The sequence below is a fragment of the Rhinolophus ferrumequinum genome, chromosome 17 (assembly GCF_004115265.2).
Source record: "Rhinolophus ferrumequinum isolate MPI-CBG mRhiFer1 chromosome 17, mRhiFer1_v1.p, whole genome shotgun sequence".
Lineage (NCBI taxonomy): Eukaryota > Metazoa > Chordata > Mammalia > Chiroptera > Rhinolophidae > Rhinolophus > Rhinolophus ferrumequinum.
This window is the reverse complement of record NC_046300.1, coordinates 17,780,648-17,804,597: the sequence shown is the minus strand read 5'-3', so window position 1 is coordinate 17,804,597 and position 23,950 is coordinate 17,780,648. Positions and strand designations below refer to the sequence as shown.

General features: G+C 43.5%; 1 protein-coding gene across 1 annotated transcript; it reads left to right on the top strand.

The window, feature by feature from the left end:
• The first annotated feature begins 1,762 nt into the window (after window positions 1-1,762).
• On the top strand, window positions 1,763-23,364 carry CRTAP (cartilage associated protein). Its single transcript, XM_033132481.1, has 7 exons — window positions 1,763-2,313; window positions 6,701-6,850; window positions 9,342-9,513; window positions 13,930-14,058; window positions 17,205-17,350; window positions 18,282-18,365; window positions 22,870-23,364. Exons 1-7 carry the CDS (start codon window positions 1,843-1,845, stop codon window positions 22,921-22,923), a joined length of 1,206 nt encoding a protein of 401 aa, XP_032988372.1. The 5' UTR covers window positions 1,763-1,842; the 3' UTR covers window positions 22,924-23,364.
• Window positions 23,365-23,950: the final 586 nt, after the last annotated feature.

Below are 23,950 nucleotides of genomic sequence, written 5' to 3'. Positions count from 1 at the left end.
GTACATTTGTTACACCTGGTGAACCTACGCTGACACATCATAATCACCCAAAGCTCACAGTTTACATTAGTGTTCCCTCTTGGTGATGTACATGCTGTATGTTTTGAAAAATGTATGACATTTATCCACCATTATAATATCATACAGAATTGTTTCACTGCCCTAAAGATCCTCTGGGCTGTTTGTTCTCATCCCTCTGTCCCCCAACACCTGGCAACCTCTGAACATTTTACTATCTTCATGGTTTAGCCTTTTCCAGAATGTTATATAATTGGAATCATATCGTATGTAGCCTTTTCAGATTGGCTTCTCTCACTTAGTAATATGCACTTAAGGAGCTTCCATGTCTTTTCATGGCTCGATTAGTTCACATATTTTTAGCACTGAATAATATTCCATTGTCTGGATGTACCAGTTAATATACCCATTCACCTACTGAAGGACATCTTGGTTGCTTCCAAATTTTGGCAATTATGAATAAAACTGCTATAAGCATTCATGTGCATGTTTTGTGTGGACATAAGTTTTCAACTCATTTCAGTAAATACCAAAAAGTGTGATTGCTGGATTGTGTAGTAAAGGTATGTTCAGTTTGGTAAGAAATTGCCAAACTGTCTTCCAAAGTGTTTTGTAGTATTTTGCATTCCTACTAGCAATGAATGGGAGTTCCTGCTGCTGCACATTCTTGCCAGCATTTGGTATTGTCAGTGTTTTGGACATTGGCCATTCTAATAGGTGTGCAGTGGTATCTCAATGTGGCTTTACCCTGTATTCTTCAAAAATATCAATAGCATAACAGGAAAAGCTGAAAAGGTTCAGATTAGAAGACACTAAATAGAGGTGACAACTAGATGCAATACATCGATCCTGGACTACATCCTGTCCAGGGAAAAAGTGCTATGAAAGACATATTACAGTTGACAAAACTGGAATAGGAAATGTAGACTAAAGTCTTCTGTCAGTGTTGAATTTGATCACTGTCTGTACTGTCATTCTTAGGACATACATACTGAAAGATGAAGGGGGAAGTGGGCCTGATGTATGAATCCTACCGTCAAACGGTTCAGAAAAATAAAGTAGATAAAGAAAGGACATATGGCATAACAATAGCAATTTGTGGATTTTGATGAGAAGGTATATAGGAGTTCCCTGTAGTATCCTTGCAACTTTTCTGTTTCAGTTATTTTCAAACAAAAAGTTTACAGAGTTTAAGCGCTGCTTTTAACATTCCATCCGTATCTTTTGATGCACACATTCACGTTTCTGGAGTATATATTGAAAAGTGGAATCGCAGGGCTGTTTAAGGTGCTTCATCTTCAACTTGGCTAGCTAAATTGTTTACGAGATGTCATTGGCATCCTTATTAATTTTATTTATCTTTCTCTCTCACTGAAAGGCAAGGTGGTCAGCAGAGCTATCAAAGTGTCAGCCTCACCAGGGTGCTGGTTAGAAATGCAAACCCTCAGACCCCAACCGACTTGCTGAATCAGAATCTCTGGTAGTATGGCCCAGAAATCTGAGTTTTTACAAGTCCTCTAAGTGATTATAAAGTTTAAGTAGCGCTAATCTAGGATCCATTAGGGCAGACTGCCGTCCCCAGACCAGTGAACAGTGGAGCACCCAACAAGGGTTAGACAGTGCAGGAACCAGAGGATAGCGCGCCCTCCCAGGGTATACTCCCCACGCCAGCAGCTGTGTCCGGACCCCCCGGCGGGGCGGGGAGGGACAGCCGGACGGGGCGGGCCAGAGGCGGGCGTCCCCGCCTCCCAGGCATTCCTCCTGCCGCGTTGCGCCGTTCTCCTCCTTCTTTTCCTTTTCGCTGGGTTCCTTCCGCTGGGCGCGATGGAACCGCGGCGCGGGGCGGCCGCAGCTCTGCTGGTGCTGCTGTGCGCCGGCTGTGCGCCGCGCTCCGGGCGGGCCCAGTACGAGCGCTACAGCTTCCGTAGCTTCCCCCGGGACGAGCTGATGCCACTCGAATCGGCCTACCGGCACGCGCTGGACCAATACAGCAGCGAGCACTGGGCAGAGAGCGTGGGCTACTTGGAGATCAGCCTGCGGCTGCACCGCCTGCTGCGCGACAGCGAGGCCTTCTGCCACCGCAACTGCAGCACGGTGCCCCAGCCTGATTCCCCCGCCGACCTCGCCCGCTACCCGGAGCTGCGCCTCTTCGGAGGCCTGCTGCGCCGAGCGCACTGCCTCAAGCGCTGCAAGCAGGGCCTGCCAGCCTTCCGCCAGTCGCAGCCCAGCCGCGAAGTGCTGGCCGACTTCCAGCGCCGCGAGCCGTACAAGTTTCTGCAGTTCGCCTACTTCAAGGCAAGTCCGCCCCGCCCCGCGGCCCGGGCCCACCCCGGCCCCGCCTCCTGCCCGCCCCCAGGATCAAGCTCCGCCCCCTCAGTCCTGGGTTGCATTCCACCGTCTTTTCTCATCCAGGCGCTCTCTCTTACCACCCAGCCCTGCCAAAAGGACGCATCTAAATCCTGTATCCCCTTCTTGATCTTAAATAGAGATGAAAATGCTTTTCTTGAAGCGTTGTTCTGAGGCAGCGAATACGTACATAGAACATCTCGCACTGTGTCTGGCACCCAACCAAGCCTGGTAATTGTTAAACCTGGTATTGGAAGACTCCTCTTTTCAGCATATGCCATTAAAATCCCCTTCTCTCAAGTGAGTGGTGACTTTCAATAATAGAGCCGAAAAGGGCCTGAGGAGGAGCTGGTTAGTCCTTTTTAAAGATGAGGTAATCGAGGCCAGGAAAGGGCAGGGACTCATTCGGAGGACACATCCTTGCCTGGAGGAGCAGAACTTGTGCACTGTGATTCATGGTTGGCGCTCTCATCTAGACTTTAATAGTTGTCATCCTCTTTTTCGTGGCTGCCTAGATTCTGTCTGTGATTGCCGGCTAAAAATAGCCACAAATTGCAGTTCTTTATCCTTTGAATCTTTACTCTGGGGACCCACAAGTTTTAAGAATGGGCTGAATTCCCTGTTACTGGATAAAGAGGCTTTACCTGGGCGGGTCATTACCGGGTTTTGCCTAGAGAGACCTCTCAAGGTCCAGTTTCTACTTTATCTAACTAAAAACGATTTTTAAAGGAATATATTGCATTTATTTTAATGACTACAAAAAAATATATAGATTCATGGCATATGCCAGACTTTGGAGATAGAAGTTGGTTTTTTTTTTTTTTTTTTTTTTAACTTGGCTTTTAGTCTTTGGGCCGCAAGATCTGTTTTTCATATTTCCGCTGAAACAGCCACGTGTATGTTGTATTCATATGAGAAATAAAATAGCACAGAATCTAAAGTATCAGTTTTGTGAGTGTTTGTCTTGGCAAAAACAAACAAACAAACAAAACCAGTTTTAAAATAGAACCAGGGATAAAATTAATAAATTTCCAGGACATTAAAAAATGATGGCTGGCTCATACAAGCACTATTTTTTAAGCTAAAAATGATTTAATTCTCTCTCTTTATTGTATAGCTTTTGGCAAATACAGTCAGAACCAAATTTGAGTCACATAATCAAGGGGGAAACATTTTATTTTTAAACCTTGAAAATAGTAAAATCTCTGATTTCTTTAACATGCAGATGCATTTGAAGCAAGTGACATAGGGAGGAGGGGAAGTTCGTAGCTTCTCTTTGAAACCCTTTATAGGTCTTGTAATAATCACGTACTTAAATGTCAGCACAATACCATCTGTTAGTATTTTGAGATCTCTTCTAGGGCAGAAAAAAAGTTAAGAATTTTATTTAAAAAACCAGAATCTTCACTTCATTGCTTCAATTGAAAATCATTGAAAAACTGATTTTAGGTGGTGATATTCTATGGTTTATTTATTTATTTTTTTTTCTTAATGATTTTTATAATTTCACACTGTTTCTGGGTAGAGGGAGAATGATTGGTGACCGGCACATACATTCTGCCTGCACCTGAAGGCTAGAGGTAGCTACTGGAGGCAAATGGTACTGCCTGCTGTAGCAGGATTTAGGTAGATGTTCCTGTGCTGGTCTGATTTGCAGGCCTCTGTTTCAATGATTAAGGACAAATGCCTGAGTTGAACACGTGGATAGAGATGGCGGGTCCAGACTGTCAGAGAGAGGTGAGGAGGTGTGAATGTGTGATCATGTAGAGAAAGGGCCGAGCTCCTGGTGTGTAGCCCTCAAGCCCACACTAGGTTTTATGTCACCAGCCTACCTTAGGTTTCATGTCACTAGCTATGGCTGCCATCTCCATGAAGTGCTCATCCTTAATGACTTTGAACTCTGAGGAGACAGAGCTGGCCACTTCATAGGCACTGTTACCTCACCCTCCTGGATGTGGACTCTGTTCTCTCCTGAACCACAGGGCCTGCCACCACATCGAGGGCAATTTAGGAGTGGCTCTTTTGGCAGTAGATGGCGTCCTCTCATGTACGTGGCTGGCTCTCAGGAACCCATGGCAGGGTAGGTGCTCCCACCCACCTTCTCCAAAACCTGCCTGCAGTCTGTCAGAGATTTAGCTGCCAAGATGTAGCTTCATGTTCCAGCTGGCAGGGCCTGAGTTAAAGTGAATAAAATCACCCTGTCCTCTTAAGGATGGGGTTCCATTTTGTAAAACTCAGGTCCTAAGTGAGAGATCTTAAAAAACCCCATGTTGAACCCCTCTTTCTAAGTGCTCTTCTAAGAGCTAGAGAATCTAATTTCATTGACAAATGCTTTAAAAGGGCTGCATTCATACCTCCTCCCTTTCTTCCCTAGTTGCCAGAATGGCCTTTTTCCAGCCAGGACTGTAGAGCTTTCTGTAGAACTCTTTCAAAGGCAGTCTCACTACAGGCCACTGACTGGTATTCCCAAAATATCAGCATTGACATGGGGGAGTCGGCCCTCATCACCACCCACCAATTCTCTATTGCAGCCACTGCCATTTTCTGCAAATGACTTGGCTCCACTTCTGGGGCAATTTCGTACCGATGTGTGCTGCCCTTTGAGTCTCAGAAATCCAAGTGTACCAAATATCCCTTAATATTCTGTCTCCAAACCTAGTTCCGTAATCCCTGCCTCTGAGTATCCCTCCAGGTTGGCTGAAGGACTCTGTGCACATGCACACATGCCTCCCCGGCCCCCACCATGTTGTGCCATGATTCCAAGGAACTGCCAGAGCCAGGGCATCAATGTGGGGGACCCTCTGGCTGTTGGTTGTGTGTTCACACAGGGAGGTGTCCATCTCCCTGTCTGCCTGCCTTCTTGATCCCCCCCAACACTCTATTCCTCTCTGAGGACTTCTGCGTTCCCGGGCTTTTCTTTCCCACCAGGGTGCCACACCTGCAGCTCCGGGGCCATAGACCTTGCTGCTCCTGCAGGCCCCTAGGGGAACTCTTGTTCTGGTTTGGAGGATTCCCTTTTTCTCCCTCTTCTTCTTCCAGGCCAGTTTCTTCCCGCAGCTCCCCTCTCAATTTCCTCCTCTCGTCACTCTTGCCAAGTTCTCTCAAGAGCACAGGGCTTTTGTCACATGAGTAATTTCTGCGTTCTAACCAGACAACTACCCCCATGAGGCAGTGACACTCACAATCACATGGCTACCACCTAACTGGGGGAGAAGAGAAAAGGGAAAAGAGAAGAAAATATGAATTAGCTTTATGAAAATATTATGTGGTCATGTCATGTCCAAATCCCTGATACTTACTATGTCCTGCCTTGCCAGGTGCCAGGAATGCAGACGTGACTGACACTGCTGGGTCCTAAAAGGATCATAGCCTGGAGGGGGAGATAGACACATTAGCTGAGCCCACAGAGTGGTGTGAAAAGCGGGAGGAAAGAGCACGGGGTAACGTAAAAGACAGTCTTTTTAATCAATGTTGCTGGGAGATAGAGGGTACTTACTTGAATGTATGGGACATGACGGCGGCAATCTTTTTTTCCCTATTTTGCTCATTGTTACAGACTCACTTTCTAGAACAGTGTCTACCGTGTAGGAGGCTCTTAACAAATATTTGCTGAGTGAATGGATGAGTAAGTGAGGAGGTGGTGGGGGTCATTGAGGATGGTAAAGCAGAAGGTTCTGTGAGACACTTGGGAAAATATTAATGTATCTGTCAAGGTTCTGGCAGAAAAGATGTATGTATAGTCATTTGGGTGACTGGAGGAACATTTAATAAGGCGGTTATGTACAAAGGCCAGTAACGGTGGGGTGTGACCACCTCTAGGCTAAAAGGGGCAAAGGAGAAAACCTGGAAGGAGAGGTTTCACAAAAACCTATATGGAGAGGGCCACCTTGAGAGGAGCTGTGACCTTCAGTTAAGGGACAATAGCAGCCCTAGGTGACTAAGCAGAGAGGGAGCCAGTAGACTAAACAACACAACCTTACTCTCTTCCTTTCCTTCGGTCTCCTATTGGGGCTCCTGTTGGGACTCCTCATTGATGAACCCCATTGGAAGCTAGAGGACGAGGGAGTCCATGGTTGTCGTCCATACAGGCCAGCTTCCTAGGACATGGAGCACCATGGAGAGTAGATCGGGAAAGGCACACAGAGGCCATCTAATCACCTTCAGAGAATAAACACTTGACCAAGTCTTGATGGGCCCTGGAAGTCACTGAACCCTTAGCTGGAAACATGGTATAGAAACACTAAATTATTAAAGGACCAAACAGACCTTCTTATTTTGCAAAAACCACTGCTCACCATCCACTGAGTAGCTTTCATCTTTCTTTTTTGTACCGTAGGCAAATAATCTTCCGAAAGCCATTGCAGCCGCTCACACCTTTCTACTGAAGCATCCTGATGATGAAATGATGAAGAGAAACATGGCTTATTACAAGAGCTTGCCTGATGCTGAGGATTACATTAAAGACTTGGAAACCAAGTCCTACGAGGTATATTTGGATTTTTACACAGTGATTAGTCACGACGTGTATCTTAGTGAACAGCTGTAGACATCTAAGCACCTCTAGTAATTTTTGATGACATTTAATGATTATTATGACACTAGAAATGATTGACATTTTAGCACAAATTTGATCCATTTAAGAATGAGATTTTACATTCCATAATGCTGTTAAAGTCACCTTTCTTTTAAATGCTACATTTTAGAAAATGTGGTCATTTGATCGTTTAGTTTTAAGATGGTGGAATAAAGACATATCTTGGAAATCATCCAAAAAAGGACGAAGAACACAAGAAACAGAAACATAAGTCTCCGTTTCTGATGAAATGAGGAAATATTTCTGTACACATACACACACACACACACACACGCACCACATATATGAGTATATGTATTAAAGCGGAAAGAGAATAAAGGAACTAGGAGGACTGACTTGTTTGAGAGACTACTTACATTTATGCACCTGCAAAGGGGAATTCTGATGAGAATTAATGAGGGCAATAAGAAGAGGAAGAATCTAACACCTTTGAGCATTTACTATTGTCTGGGCCTGTCGAGCTCAGGCACTGGGGAGCATGGGTACCAATGCAGGGTAGGGCAAGATTGAAAACACAGGAATGTGTTGAAAATATCCATAGGGAGCCATTAGATCCCAAGGTTTGATTACAGTGTGACCAGGCTGCAAGCTCACTTTTTGACCCTCAGAAAGTATGTGAAGTCTCTTTTCTGGGGGCCCTTTAATGTTCCAGGGAAGAATTTTCCAGCCTTCTGTAGGGCTGGTGGGGTGTCCATGCTTGTCTACTGGTGACCGAGAGCCAGTGTGGAGAGAGGGACGGGTGCCTCACAGCTGAGTCAGAGTCCTCACCGGCGTCCTGGTTTTCAGCCCTGTGCCTCAACCCCAGCCCTGCTATGCCTGGTCCTTGACCCCAGGCTTTAAAGGTAGAGTCTCTAGAATAATCCGTCAGTCTCTGATAAGGAATGGCTTTGGGAGCTGTGACCCCTTGGGTCGGCAGGCGGGTGCTGGGTCAGAAACTAGGGCTCCCACACCCCTGTTCAGACATTCAGCCCTGCTTTTGGTTTCACGCCTTGCACCAGCCTTCTGTGGTCTCTGGTGCCTACAAGTGCCAATGGGCTGTGTCGCTCACTTTCCCTGTGGGCCCTTCTGTGATAATTTGTTTTTCTGTCTTCCCAAAAGTTGTTGAAATCTCTTGTCTCCTGTATGCACCTTTCCCATTCTCACATAAAAAGGATTTACACCTTCTTACTCTCTTCACTGTCATTTTTCATAGGGTTTGGGGAACAGAGCTGCGTGCCTGTGGTCATGCACTGTGCTTAACTGCAAGTAACTAGACCCTTCTTTCCCCTTTGGAGTCCTGCTGAGTGTGGCAGAGCTGCCCTCCTGTGCGCCCAGCGAGTTCCCTCTCTCTGCCTGGCCTTCCACTTGCTGCTGTCACTCTGCTGCTTCTGCAGAGCCAGCTTCCTGGAGTTGCTGCTCTGTGAGCCAGTCTCCAGGCAAGGCCTCTGCAGTTCTCTGCTTGTCTTGTTTCCAGGGGATGCTGCCTGTTCAAGAGGTTGAGGGAGATCCACCCTCCCTACCTGAGGCCTTCAACAGGGTGAAAATTCCAGGTCCAAGGAGTGTCCCTCAGATACCCCCATTCTGGAGCAGCTGCGAAGGAACTCCAAATGGAGAGGCCCATGCTTATTTCAAGTCCTGTCCTGACTTTTCCTACTCAGCTGGTTTCTGTGTAGATCCAAGATCTCTACTTAGTTCTTAAGAGGCCAGGCTGTTTGCTCAGCCTTACTTATTCTTTTTTAACCTGGTCCTGTCAACAATTAGCAGAAATTCTTTGAAGTTCCCACTGTCTGACACATGGCTGCCCTCCCCAGTGACTCATGCTGCTACATGGCTCTCCTATTTTATACTGCACTGTTGGGAGAGATATTTGACACCTGCTCTCAAGATATGTCTTTTCCTTGACTCATGTTTTTAAAATTAGCTTTATTGATGTATAATTTATTTAACATCTAGTTAACAATTTTAAATATATAATTCAATGAGTTTGGACCAATTTATACAGTGGTGTAACTGCCACCATAACCATGATATAGAACATTTTCCTCTCCCCTAAAATGTTTCCTCATGCCCCTTTGCAGTCAAGCCTTTGCCCCACCCCGACCCCTGGAGGCCACTGCTCGGATTTCTGTCACTATAGTTTTCTCTTTTTCCTTGATTTGAATTTGATTTTGTTATCTAGCATCTGCTACTTTTTGAATTACACAAAAGAAGCGTACCATTATACACAGGGTAGAAAAAGCTAGACATAAGTCAGTCACAAATTGGTTTCATATTTAATTAAGGGTCAATGTGGTTTCTTCAGAATTCATGAGAATGGAGCTCGATGGTGGTCTGATTCCTTCCAGAGGACAGGTCTGGCTCGCTTCCTGTCTGGGAGCTTCACTGGCTTCTCCTTGCTTTCCAGAGCCTGTTCATCCGTGCCGTGCGGGCATACAACGGTGAGAACTGGAGGACATCCATCACAGACATGGAGCTGGCCCTTCCTGACTTCTTCAAGGCCTTTTATGAGTGTCTCGCAGCCTGTGAGGGCTCCAGGGAGATCAGGGACTTCAAGGATTTCTACCTTTCCGTAGCAGGTTGGTGGGGGTTGTATCCTAGACATCAATGGGATAGCTGCCCCTGTGGAGCCTACATGCCTTCTAGGTTGCTGAAGTGGCCTCTGAGGCACTTTTGCGTTTAAATATGAATGGGTAACTGGCGTGGCTGACCACCTATTTGATCAGTCTTTGACTCGGCAGGAGCTTCTGGAGAAGTAGAGTATACTGATCAAGCACCGGCCTGCAGAGGAAGTCTACCATATCAGCTCTGCCCGATTACAGGTTCCCCACAGGCTTTTTGAAAAATAAAAGTGGGCCCATGAGTACCTCGTGCGTCACGTTACTGAAGGAATTCCGATAGTGAAAAATGTCCGGCACACAGAAAAGTAGAATAAAGAGTAGAATGAGCCTCTAAGTAGTTGTCAGAAGATAACTTTTGGAAGAAGAATTTTCTGATTATAAAACAGTGCACGCTCATTATAGGAAGTTCAGGAAAGAGTGAAGAAAGAAAGAAAATTTAAAACACCATCCAGAGAGAGCCCAGATTTCCTTAGGGTTTCTCTTTAGCCTTTAGTGGGCAGCATTCTCCAGAAAATGGGAAATGGCCAAGAAGAGATTCCCCAAATTGGTTTTGGGAACCCATGTCTTAGAACTGCACCTTGTAGAAAGGGTTCCCTGGACAAATAAGTCTGGGACTGGGTGAGTACTGTCTGCCTCTTGGAAGTCGTTGTGTATTTTAATGGTTAAAGGCTCATATAGCAGTTTGGCAACTCTTAAGTTATCGAATCCAGGGCTTTTTGGTTTTGTTTTGTTTTTGAATCAGTTTTTTCGTTTATGTGTCTCTTTTTCCACAGAGTACTTTTTTTCCACATAACAAAATCTTTTTAGTTTAGAAGATTTCAGACACATAGAAGAGTATAATGAACCCCATGTCCCCATGACCCAGGTTCACAATTGTCAGCTCATGGCCCCGTGGGTTTCATCTCATTCCTGCCTACTTCCCCTCTCTCGTGTTATTCTGAAGCAAATCACAGATGCTGTGTCACTTCATTTGTAATATTTCAGTATATACCTCTAAGAGATAAGAACACTTTTTATTTCAATATAACCACCAAACTATTACGCCTGAAAGATTTGTAACATGAGTTCCTTTATCTCATCATCCAGTATCCAGTGTCCCTATCATCTCAGAAATATTATAAATAGGTGCGTACCTTTAATTTACAATTTGTTTGTTTGAATCAGGTTCCAAATGAGGTCCATGCATTGCATTTGGTTATCTTTTTAAATTTGTACTGTGGTAGAATATACAAGACATGAATGTTACTATTTTAAGCATCTTTAAATATACGTCCAAGGGCAATAAATACATTCACATTGTTGTTCAACCTTTATCACTGTCCATCTTCAGAACTTTTTGTTTTTTTAAGGAGGGTGTAGCTCATAGTGGCCCCTGCGGGGATCGAACCGGCAACCATGGTGTTATTAGCACCATGCTTTAACCAACTGAGCTCACCGGCCACCCCTCCATCTTCAGAACTTTTTCATCTTCCCAAACTGAAACTCTGTACCCGTTAAACACTAACTCCCCACTCTCCTCCCCCAGCCCTGCTAACCACCATTTCTGGTTTTATGGATTTGACTCTCTAGGTACTTTATATAAATGGAATCACACAGTATTGGTGTTTTGGTGACAGCGTATTTCATTTAGCATCATGTCCTCAAGGTTTATCCATATTGTAGCAAATTGCTTATCTTTTAAATCTTTTTTAATCTATGTTTCTTATCTTTTCCCCCCTTACTATTGAAGAAACTGCATCATTTATCCCCACAGTCTGGATTGTGCTGACTGTATCCCCATAGTCCTCTGTATTTCTTATGAATTGGTAGTTGGATGTAGAGGCTTGATCAGACTCGGGTTTGATTTTTTTTTTTTTTTTGGTGGGGTTTGGGGGGCAAGACTGCTTCCTAGTGTGTGCTAGTTCTTCCACCAGGAGGCACAGAATGTCTGCTTGACTCTCTCTCTGAGTGATGTTGTCAGCTGCTGGTGCTCATGCCTGGACTGCACACAGCACTTGTTAATTCGTGTTCTTCTGCCAGTGAAGGGTTGTCCTTCTAAGCTCCCTTCATGTCTATAGTGTCAGGAGTATTCCTTACACTCAGAGTAAAGGAACGGGTGCAAAAAGGGTGGTAACTTGGAGCTACCATGTTTTGACTATAGATTTAAAAAATAGTTATTAGAAAAGGTAACATTTATTAAACTCTAAGTAGATGCCAGGCGCTGTTCTACGCTTTCTACATGTGTTATCTCAATTTTGCGACCCTATGAGGAAGGGACTGACATTCTCCCCATTTTATAGCTGAGAAAGTTGAGGCATAGAGAGGTTAAGTATTGTGCTTTCTGTCCTCCAGGGAAGGGCTGGGATTTGAACTCAGGCCTTCTGACTGCAGAGACTTACCTCTTAACTCCACTGAAATAATGTCTCACCAGGTGGGGTACATTATACCTAATGTTGTACTTTATTTTTGATAGGTAATATATGCACGTAGTATTAAATGTGAAAGACCACTCCTGGCAGCACACAGCCCACCGCAGCTCACGCAGACCTCCGGCGGCTCTTGGCAGCCCAGGTCCAGGGAGAGCTGTTGTTCACAATCTTAGCTGTAGAGGGCGCAGCTCACTGACCGATGTGGGAATCTACCGGCGACCTCAGTGTTAGGAGCGCGGCACTCCAACCACCTGAACCACCGAGCAGGCCCCAGATCATGTTTCTTAATTATTTATTTCTTTGGTGTTTTTTAATCTGGAACATTTTTTTGGCCTTTCTTTGTCTTTTTATGCCATTGATATTTTTTAAAAACTCTACGCCAGTTGCTTTACAGAGTATTCCCCAGTTTGGGGTTCAGTGATATGTCCTCACAATTACATTCAGGTTGTGCTTGTTTGGCTGGAGCATTAGGAAGTGTCTTTCTTAGAGTATCACATTCAGATGAACATGGCATCTGTTTGCCCCTTATTGGTGATGTTAATTTTTAAGCATTTGGTTAAAGTGCTTTTCAGTTTCCAGTTTCTCCACAATATCAATAACTATTCTTCCTTTTGAGATTAGTAAATAATTTGTGGACAGATACAACTTACTATCCATCAAACTCTGTGTCACCCCCACCCCTTTTCCTCTGAGTTAGCATCTGTTGTGGATTCTTGCCCGAATCATTTTTTTTCTATAAAGTTTGTGTGTATATAAATTTAAACAGTATATCTTAATGAATACGCAGGGATTGTGTCATTCTTTTTTATTGTTGCCGAGTACTTTTTCGAGGGGTGAGAGGAGTGGTGTACAACAGTTTATTCCACTATCTGATGGACATTTGGGTTGTTCCAATCTTTTGCTATTACATACAATACTGCAAAGGGAAATTTTAGGCTTTTTTTTTCCTTTATGGAGATGTGTTTTCAAAGTCAACTTAAGTGGGACTGACTGCTCAAAGAGTAAATGTTTCTGTAAATTATTTAGTAGTTTGTTAACATTTTGTGTTTCTCCCAGCAATGTAAGAGAGTGCCTGTTCTTCGACAGTCTTTCTAACAAAATGTGTACTATTATCCTGGAATCTTTTGCTTCTAGCTGCATGAAGGGAGAAAAGGGAGGGGGCCGAGTACCATGTGGGAGATTTTTGGGGACCAGGCCCAGAAGCAGCGTTCATTAGTTGTTGCTATTCACATTTCGTCAGCACAGATAATCATATGGCCTCAACCCCACTGCAAGGGAGACTGGAAATGTAGGCTTTGATATCTTTCTGTGTTATTATACTTAGGTCAACCTACTCTTTTAAATGTTTATATGTACCATAATTTATTAATCAATGTCCTATTGACCAACATTTAGGTTATTTCCATTTGTTTGTTGTTACAAACAGTGTTTATATGAGCCTATGTCTAAAGAAAATTTCCCAGAACTAGACTGCTAGGTCAGAGGATACGATGTGGATTTTAACCTCTGATAAATTTTGCCAAATTACTCTTTGAAAAATTTGTTTCTGTTTTGCTTCTACCAACAGAATATGAGAGAGTAAGTTTTCACCATTCTCTCCCTAACACTGGGTGTTATCAAATTTCAAAAATCTTATCAATTTAACGGTTTAAATTATTTTAGGTGGGATTTAATTTCTTAATTACAAATGAAGTTTAGCATCTTTTCACAATGTTTATTAGCCATTTTTATCGTTTCCTCTTTGTTAATATCCTCTTGACCATTTTTATATTGGGTGTTTGTCTTTGTCTTGTTAATTTTAAGAAACTGCATATTAAAGGTTTTAATCTTTTATCATAAGTGATGCAAATATTTTACCTTTATCATTTATCATTTTTATCTTTTACCTTTATCATTTGGGAGGTGGGGCAGAAGTAGTATTAAGTAATGAGTGCATTGCTCTGAAACTTTGTGTGTGTTCTTTCAGATCATTATGTAGAAGTTCTGGAATGCAAAATACAGTGTGAAGAGAACCTCACCCCAGTTATAGGAGGCTATCCAGTGGAGAAATTTGTGGCTACCATGTATCATTATTTGCAGTTTGCTTATTATAAGTGTAAGTAATCTACACGATCTTGGCAAGATCCTTCTAAGACTTAGCTTCCCCATCTATAGAATAAAGGTAATAACCCTTACATATGGTTGTTCAGAGAATGCATCAAGGTTACATCATCAGAGCTGGTACCGAGCTTTGCCAAACCCTGGAGCCAGATTGCCTGGATTCGAATTCCAGCTTTGTCACTGAGTAACTTCTCTGTGTCTCACTTTCCTCATCTGTAAAGTATACATAATAGCACTAACCTCAAGATTACTGTGAAGATTAAGTGAGTTGGTAGACATGGAATGTTGAGGATATTCACACACTGGCACATAGCAACTCTTTTTCCCTTTTGTCATTATGTCCCTTCCTCCCCATCATCGGCCTTACTTCTCTGACTGTTGGAGTTTCATTCCAGTTGGTCTTGCCTTGGCCTGAAGTTGGAGTTTACCAGTCAGAACATTCCAAGTGGACAAAGGGAAATGAATGGGAGAAGAGAAGTAGTTCAGAATTGGGACTTCAGAGCCTGTCTTTTTTTGGCTTTTCCTCCTCTCCCTGTGACTGACTGCGGAGTACCACTTGTTTGAGCAACGTGTACCTTGGTGGTTCAGTGACAAGCACAGAAGGATTATTAGGGACAGTTGCAGCAGGAGCTCTTTTGTCTTACTGATGAAATGCCTGGGTCTGGTGGCAGGAGGCTGGCTAGATTCCCCTGGGCTACCCTTCAAACTCAGAAGCACCTCTTCTTGTGGATTCAGGGGTGTCCTGGGAAGAGTGATGGGTGGTCTTGGTTTTCATAGCCCTCCTCCCCTATGGTGGCCATTTTGTTCTTTGTTGGGTTCTGTCTTCCTGGAACAGCCACCTACCTTTTATCCTGTCTCCTGTCTTCTTCAGGACACACTGAAAGATTTGCCTGCTGAAGGTTAAAAGAAAAAAAAAAACATTTTCTAGACATATATTTTTTTTAATTTTTAATTTTTGCTTCTAATCAAAATTGTTCCTCTGAAGCAGTCATTTACACCAGGTCTTCCTGAGTAAAGTAACTGGCCTCTCTCAGCGGGGAACCTGATCTTAACCACAGCGTGAACCTCGTCTAAAGAGGCAATGTAAAAAGTTCCTTAGCTGGGACATTTCTGAGATTAACAGGAGACTGAGGAGTGTTTTAAACAGGTGTCCTTCCCCGAAGTCCCCTTTCATGGATGGAAGGGATGAGGTTTTACCTGTCATGGTAACAGTGTCACTAGCTGTTTGGTAGAGGATCATGTAGCATACAGGACAGGAGTCGTGTTCTATATAATCTATGCACACACTTTCATATGAGATAGCCCTGAGCTCACAGTAGGTCCACAGCAAATGTTCATTAACTGCATTCCAGTGTGGAAGGAATAGTTTTCTACTACTAGGCAGCGTTTTTGCTTGGCAAGAGCCCTCTTTTTTAATATAAGTGATTGATCAGTGCTTTCTTTCAAAAAAGGTTTGTGATACAGGCTTGTTGCAGCAAAGCAAACGTCTGGGAGATGTACAGGGAGACATCAAAGCGAACCACCCCTTCCCGTCTCCACCACTTCCCTACCCCCCACACTCCAGTGTTAACTGTTTGCTTTTATTCATCCGCACTGGGAAGAGCCCTGTTTTAATGAGAATGAAGAAAAATTGTGTACGTGGTTTTTAAAAAACTTATGGAAATTTAAAAACTTACTTTAAAGTAGAGAAGGTGGTATAATGAACTGTTGTCTGCCTATCATCCAGCTTCAAACTTTTATCAACACTTTGCCTATCTTGGGTTCACAGTTTAAAGATTTTCAGTCAGATAAAAACATAAGCTGGTATTTTTATTTCATTTTCATGAATCTGCACTGGCACTTCCCTGAGCTAGCCCCATGCTAGACTTTGAAACATGGGGAAGACTCTGTCAGGTCTTCCAGCCTCTGAGCTGGGCTTGGTTGTGCGTGCACAGAGCCAGCACGCTGGGCGTTTAGAGGTGTTCTACACACATCCAGGCTCTGGCGCTCACTGGTCCTCTGAAATCCTCACATATCTGAAAATCACCCTGCGTATCAGAAACTCTGGCAAAGACTTAGAAGCACAGGTAAACCAAAACGTCCAGCTTTGCTTGCCACTCCCCAGGAAATCTTTGTTTTCTGGGGTTATAGGTATTCCGTAGGAGTAAAATTTACTTCCTGAAAATTGGCTTCCTGAAAGTCTGCCCTGTTTTGAACTCTTTCTAGATTACCTACTGTACTGAATTTCTTGAGGGCAGGAGTTGCTATTTACACTTGAACCCTTTCCCAGCCTCACAGGCCTTGGTACTAAGACATGTAAGTGTCCTTGAACTGCCATTTTAAAGTTGTCATTACCAGAAACAGCCACTGGGTGGTACAGTTTATTCATACACACTGGTTATTTTGGCCAACCAGAACTTGAGCAAAGGTAGTATTCTCTGGTTGTAAATTAGATGTGGAATGTGCCAGAATAAATACCAAGGACTTGTGCCTTATCACTTCTTCTTTTTTGTCCTCCACCCCTAACACAAATCCCAACCCCTGCAAAACCCCCAAGCTGAAGGTGCTGTTATAGGTGGGGCAACTCTCAGGAGGGAGGCTGAGGTGGGAACCTCTCCTCCCGGAGATGTCAAGACCAGGTGAATTTTCAAGTCTCTTCCAGCCCAGAGCGTCCACTATCCTTTTGGTTTTTCTAGTTTAGTTTAGTTATAGGAAGGTCCATCTGGATCTGGAGATTGCGGTGTCATCCAAATGGGACCCAGGCACTGTGGGACCCAAATGGGGGCTCGTTTGCTGAGTACATGCTCCCCAGCTCCCTCAGTCCCCTGACAGTCTAGGCCTTGGGACCCAACCTTCTCAGGCTCCAGGGATGTGAGACCAGCTTAGTTCACAGGAGCCTGGGGTGGAATATAGTAGGCATTTCTGCAAAGGCATCTGCCTAACAAGGAAATTCAATATGTCAGAACTCCAGGTTGCCATGGAGACCCAGTCTATGACCTGCCCACCCAAGGATGATTCCGTCCGAAGGAGAGGCCGTGGAGAAGGGGCTTGTTCACCACCTTTTCCTTTAGGAAGCTGTGCTTCAAGGAGGGGTGGCTCGTGTGGGGAAATGCAGGTCACCGTTTGCTGATTTTTCTGTTCCTCTTTTCTCCCTGACCCCAGTGAGCGACCTGAAGAATGCGGCCCCCTGTGCGGTCAGCTACCTGCTCTTTGACCAAGATGACAAGGTCATGCAGCAGAATCTGGTGTATTACCAGTACCACAGGGACAAGTGGGGCCTGTCAGATGAGTATTTCCAGCCCAGGCCGGTAAGTGCCGCTGCTCCAGGCACGACAGTTCCCTTCCTCCTGTTCATTCTTACATTCTGGACACGCTTTGCACCTTAAGAGTTATTTCGGAAATGAAAGGAAATGAATTCTTCCTGTAGTTTTTCTGTCTGTGAATATTTTATGGCTTTATTGTGATGTTTAAATCAGTAAAAATTCTACAAATTTCAAACATCACAGAAATATTTTACTTAAAAAGTGAAATGCCTTTAGAATCCCATGGCTTCTCTTTACCCCTTGCCTTGTTGCTGTGCGTTTTCTCATATATACAGCATGTATTTGTTTATGTTTACAGAAGCAGGATCATACTTTATATACTGTCTTACAGCTTGCTCTATCTTTATAACAATTCATCAGAACATTTTCCATGTCCCACCATATACCTACTTTATTATGATTTTCATAGCTCTGTGGTTGGCTCATTTGTGGATGGACCATCATATAATTCCCATGATGGACAAGCTCAGCTTTGTATGTGTTGTTGGGGACCTTTCAAAACTTACATGTTGCTTTCAAAAGATCTTTTCTAAATGATCTTTGTTCTTAACTTGTACTTTCATTGGGATTTCTGTATGCTGTCCTGGTTTGCCATTCATACATCTTTCTTCACACCTCTCTCCCCTGTCTATTCTCTCTCTCTCTCTTTCTCTTACATACACATATTCTCTTGTTTACTGGGGATTGGCCACTTTTTAAAAATTGAGATATAATTAAAATACAATAAAATTCACACTTTAAAGTACCCAATTTGTGGTTTTAGTGTATTCACAGAGTTGTGCAACCATTACCACTATCTAATTTTAAAGATTTTCATCACCCTCCTCCCCAAAGAACTCCCATGCCCTATTGCTCCCTCCTCCCAATTCTAACATTAAAAGGTTGGTCATATAAACTGTTCTCTATGTCTGAACAGGAAGCAGTTCAGTTCTTTAATGTGACTATACTCCAGAAAGAGCTGTATGCCTTTGCTAAGGAAAATATAATGGATGATGATGAGGTAAGTTCTCATGTTTAACACACTTCTGGGTAAGAGAAAATATTACTCATCTCTTTGCTGAAATCACTGGAAGGCAACTCATCCTTGAAATAAGAAACAGAAGGGGACCTTGAGAAATGCAATTTCTGTGGGCGTTTTAATGAAAGTCAGAGCCCTGGCATGAGCAAGAGTGGCTTTCTAGGAACCCAGGCTGAAGTGCCATACTTCCTGACAGGGAGTATGGAGGGATGCTCCAGAAATCCATCACAGGAGCCATCCAACCATCATTTAAAAACAAAAAAACCAAAAATCGTTTTATGAAACCACAGTGAATTTTCAATTACTCAGTACTATGAAGACACTTGGAAATGCCCATCCCAATTTTTTGGAGATTAGTGTCTTTTTTTTTTTTTTTTTTTTTTTTTTAAATTAGGTCCTTGCTCTATGTTGTTTTATCATTCTCTGAAATTCCTTAGAATTCCTGACTGTCACTCAGCTGCCCCTTTTATCTTATGGAGCAGTTATTTTGTGGTGGTGCAGCCTAGTTACAGAAAAGCCATCTTCAGGGGTAGCATACAGAGAGATGCATTTAGAACAAACTGGAAAATGCTTTCTAAGACAGCTGTGCAGTTGCCAGCCATTGGAGCTGGAAGAGAGTGGTGAGCTTGTTCTGCTCTGAGCCCTCACTTTATAGATGAGGTGCTTGGTGGGGGGCAGGAAGTTCTGGGAGTTGCTAGGCCACACCCCAGGGCCCTGAGCCTCCATATCTGCTCTTTCCACTGCCCCAGTTTTTGGTGAAACACGCTAAACAAGACATCATCAAGGAATTTGTTTTCTGTGCACTAATTTCAGGGGACAGACCCATCACTAGCATTCATTTCACTTCCCTGAGCCTCAGTCCTTTGTCTAGAACATGGGATTAATAATGTTGACCTCACAGGGTTGAGAGAATGAAATACTGTGTTGCCTGTGGAAGCGAATTAGAAATGAGGAAGCGATACACGTGCCATATGTCTTGGGTTGGGTTCCCTTGAAGCAGAGCCTGAGATAAGATCACAAGGATGCTGCAAAGGAATGAGTGCTGGCTACATACAAACAAAGTGGGCTGGTATGGTTTGGAAAGTGGAGAAAAATATATTTAGAAAAACGGGGAGGAGTTGAGTTCCTAATTAACCAGAGGCAAACTACTGTTGATATTTTGGTATATAGGTTTTTCTATACACTTTCCAATACATGTTCATTATAAATTCAACTGTAATTATGTATCATAGCTTTTCCATTTAACATTATAATATGAGCAGTTTCCCTTATTATGTTTGTCTAGAACAGCTTTATTGAAATATTATTCACATTCCGTAAAATTCTCCTTTTTAAAGTATACGATTCATTGGGTTTTAGTATGTTCAGAAAGTTGTGCATCCATCACTACTACCTGATTTGAGAGCATTTTCATCACCCCCAAAATAATTTTCCATGTAAATTGTAGGATCAGCTTGCCAATTTCTGCAGAAGACAAGTGGGATTTTTGATAGGGATTGTGCTCAATCTGAAGACCCCTTTAGGCAGTACTGACGTCTTAATGATATTAATTAAGTCTTCTGATCTGTGAATGTGGGATGTCTTTCCATTAGGTCTTCTTTAATTACCTTTGACAATGTTTTCTTAAATTTTGTTATTCTTGATGCAATTTCAAATGGAATTATTTTCTTTTCATGTTTCAGTTGTTCATTGCTCGTGTATAGAAAAACAATTGATTTTTATATATTGATATTGTAATCCTATAAATGTGTTGAACTTAATCATTAGTTCTAATAGTTTTTTTGTGGATTCCTTGGGAGTTTTTATATACAAGATCATGTTATGAATCGAGGTAGTTTTACGTTTTCTTTTCCAATCTGGATGTCTTTTATTTTTTTATTGGCTAATTGCCCTGGCTGAAACCTCCAGTATAATGTCAAATAGAAATGGAGAGACCGGACATCCTTGTCTTGTTCCCAATCTTAGGAGGAATGTATTCTTTTTTAGCATTAAGTATGTTGTTAACTGTGGTTTGGTTTTTGTTGTTGTTGTTGTTGTTGTTTTTTAACTTTTATTTTAAGTGTGTTTTTCCAGGGCCCATCAGCTCCAAGTCAAGTAGTTGTTTCAATCTAGCTGTGGAGGGCGCAGCTCATGTGGCCCATGCGGGGATCGAACCAGCAACCCTGTTGTAATGAGCATGGTGCTCTAACCAACTGAGCTAACCAGCCGCCCCTGCTGTGGGTTTTTTTTATAGGTGCCCTTTGTCAGGTTGAGGAAGTTTCCCTTATATTCCTAGTTTGTTTGGTGTGTTTATCATGAAGATTCATTAAAGCTGTCTCATGTTACAGATGAGGAAACAAATTCAGAAAGGTAGAGTGATTTGCTCAAAGTCACACAGCTGGTTAATAATCATCCATTGAACAGACTAGGCTTGTTCCAGGCTTTAAAATTCCTAAGATTTAGACTTGACATTCTCAAGATAAAAAGACTGTTATGGTCCCGGATGTAATTAACATCTTAATCAAGGCTTTAGAGTTGTGAAAGAATTCATCCTTCTCTACAGAACAAGCTATTTTCTTCCTACACATGAAATTATGGCATGTAATAATTTGAAATAAAATATAACGAATACAATAAAATTCTTAGTTTAATCTTTAAAATTTCCAAAGGACAAAATACTGCTTTGAAACAAAGCATCAATACAATTTAGTTACTGATATTCGTGGTGTTCTTTATTATCTCTCTGGGGTTTCAATGTGTGCAAGACCTCCTGAAAGTTTGCACACTGGTTAAAAATTTTGCAGAGGCCCATTATAGTTTCAGGAACTATAAAAGCAGGCTAAAATCGATGCATCAAGTCTCAGGTTCTGATAGTTCTTTGCTTCAGGGAAGTCTAAAAGACATAGATTATAATTTGCTGGAGTGATTTATGGAGGAAATGTTCTCAAGTAGGAAAGGAAGGGGAAGGAGCTATGCAAATACATGGTCTCAGCTGGAGTCAAGCTTAGCCTGATTTCAGGGGAGCTCGGGAGCATGAGTTACACCGCCACCGTGTAGCTCTTCCTGCCTTTTGCAGTGCCCCTTATCAGCCTCTCCTTGGTTGTTGTCAGCCCAGAGGTGTTGGTGTGTACACTCCCTGGCAGAGCACTTGTGCAGCTATTAGCGACCAATGCTCCCAGCAGCTGGGTGCACCGGAAGGTAGATCTGAACAAGGCGCCAATAGCCTCCACTACAACAGGCCGTATAGCGGGATGCATTTCTTTCACTGATGAGCTAAATGCAAGCAATACCATCGTGCCCATGTCACAGAAGCCACACGGCAGGAAACAGTAACTCTGGGAACAGATGTCATGGTCGTACATGTAATCCCTCTGCCATACCATGTTTTCTTTTGGGGGTCCAGAAAGCAATGGAAGAACACTGTTTTTCAAGCAGTAGTCTTTCACTCCCATAGCTTTAGTTTCTAATTTTGGGCACGACATGATAGAGGTATTTGATGGAAATAATAAGACACCCTTTTGAGTCTCATGTACTTGATAGATTATTTAACTATTGGCAAATGCTGAGACATTTTATGAGTCTTGCTGTGTTAAAATATCAAAAGGAGCAAATAGGCTCTTGGGTTGGAATGGTGACGTCTGTGAGGGGGGCCAAGTTTTAGCAAGAAGTGGTCAGCACAGGTGGGGCTGGCTGTGCTGACCTCACAGGAAGAGTGCTTGGCCTGCGTGGTGATTCATTCATTTTCTGCAGTAAAGAGGCGTTGTCCGCTGGTGGCCCAGGTGTCTTGTGGGAGAGAAATCAATGCAGAGAAAGAAATCAGAAAGTGTGCTGTGCTGTTTCAGGTTGAGGCTTAAGGCTGATTGCAGAAGGAGGGAGCCAGTGGGCTCCTGGTACCCACAGTGGACAAGTGGGTCCCACAGTATCCAAGAGTCTGTTCTCTAAGTAGGGTGATTGCTTCAGTCACACCAGCAACATGCAGGTACACACTCAATAATTCATCCCTTAGCAGGTTTATTGAACACCTTCTGTGTACTAGATTCTGGGCAAGAAAAACAACCCAGGTCCTGGTTCTTGAAAAATGTGCGGACTGGTGATCAAGGCAGAAAGGGAGCAGATAGAAAGTGTTCCTGTGTGATAACTACTAATAGAAAGGGGGTGTAAGGGTGTGGAGAGGGATGCACAGAAGAGGGGTCCCGAAGCAGGGTCTTTTAGAGAGTGGTTGGACCGCCTACTTCACACAGGCCTTCCTTCTGTGGGGGCGGCAGAGCACTTCACTCCGAGTCTGCATGGAGTGGATTCCAGACCCCACCCTCAGGGAGGGTCCTCTGAGCCCAAGGGCTGGGGAGAAAGAGAAAGGCCACTCCAGTCTCAGCCGGCAGCTGGCAATGGCCTCCTGGAATCAGTCTCTGCTCACCAACACTTTTTTTTTGTTTGTTTGTTTTTGTTTCACCAACACTTTTCAAGTCAGGCCTCCCACTTAACAGAGGTGTCCTGTTGTCTCTTACAGGGAGAGGTTGTGGAATACGTGGATGACCTCTTGGAGCTGGAGGAGACCGGCTAGTCCGTAGCTGCCAAAGAGACTGCCCCTCGATGTTCAGGAAACACAGATTCTTTGTCCTTTTCCCAGTAACCCAAGTTGTTGATACCTCAAAGCCTTCTCTTTACTGTACAAAGTGAAAGGGAAGCCCCCGTCTCTCACTATATATAACAAGGGGTGAGCCTGCCTTCCCACACCCGCCTCCCCACCTTCACACCTGCCTTCCCATCTTCACACCCATCTTCCCATCTTCACACCTGCCTTCCCCACCTTCACACCTGCCTCCCCTTCTTTATACCTGCCTTCTCCACGTTCATACCTGCTTTTCTAACCATTTTGGTTGGAAGGACTGCCTTCCATGTTTCCCTCCCTCCACCCCACCCAGAAAATCAGTATTATTTTTTAAATAAGAAAAATATTCCTAAAAGATGATGATTGTGAAAATCTACTTTGACCTTTCTGCTCTTCCAGTTTTCAGTCTTTTTTATCCCCATGCCCTGATCCAGGTAAGATGGTGGAAGACAAAGGCTAAACTTCTCCACACCCCATGAGGCTCTACACGTGGTCTGACCTGCGCTTTAGGCACCCACTGAACAAGAAGTTGGGTAACAGAGGTAGCTCTGCCCAACACTTTTGCATCTCCCACGTCTTCTAACGGTCAGTTGATTTCATTTGAGGACACTACTCAGTTGTCGGTCTCAGATTTGGAAATGGAAGAAAGCAGAGAAGTCTAGCTTCAATCTTTCAGTAAATGTTTATTGAGCACCTACCACATGCTCGGCATTGACCTGGCACTGGAGACACTGCACAGAATACCAGAAAAAACAATATCTCCACCCTTTTGGAGCCTACCATCTATAAGGAGAGACAGACAAGAAATAAGCAAGAATCAGTATATGCAAGGTATCAAGGGTGACAATTGGATGGTGAAAAATAAAGCAGGGAAGAGAGTAAGGAAGGCTGTTTTAAATAGGGTGGTCAGGGAAGGTCTCACCAAGAAGGTGACGGCAGAGCAGGACCCGTAGGGAAGCAGGTCTCACGGGCAAGCATT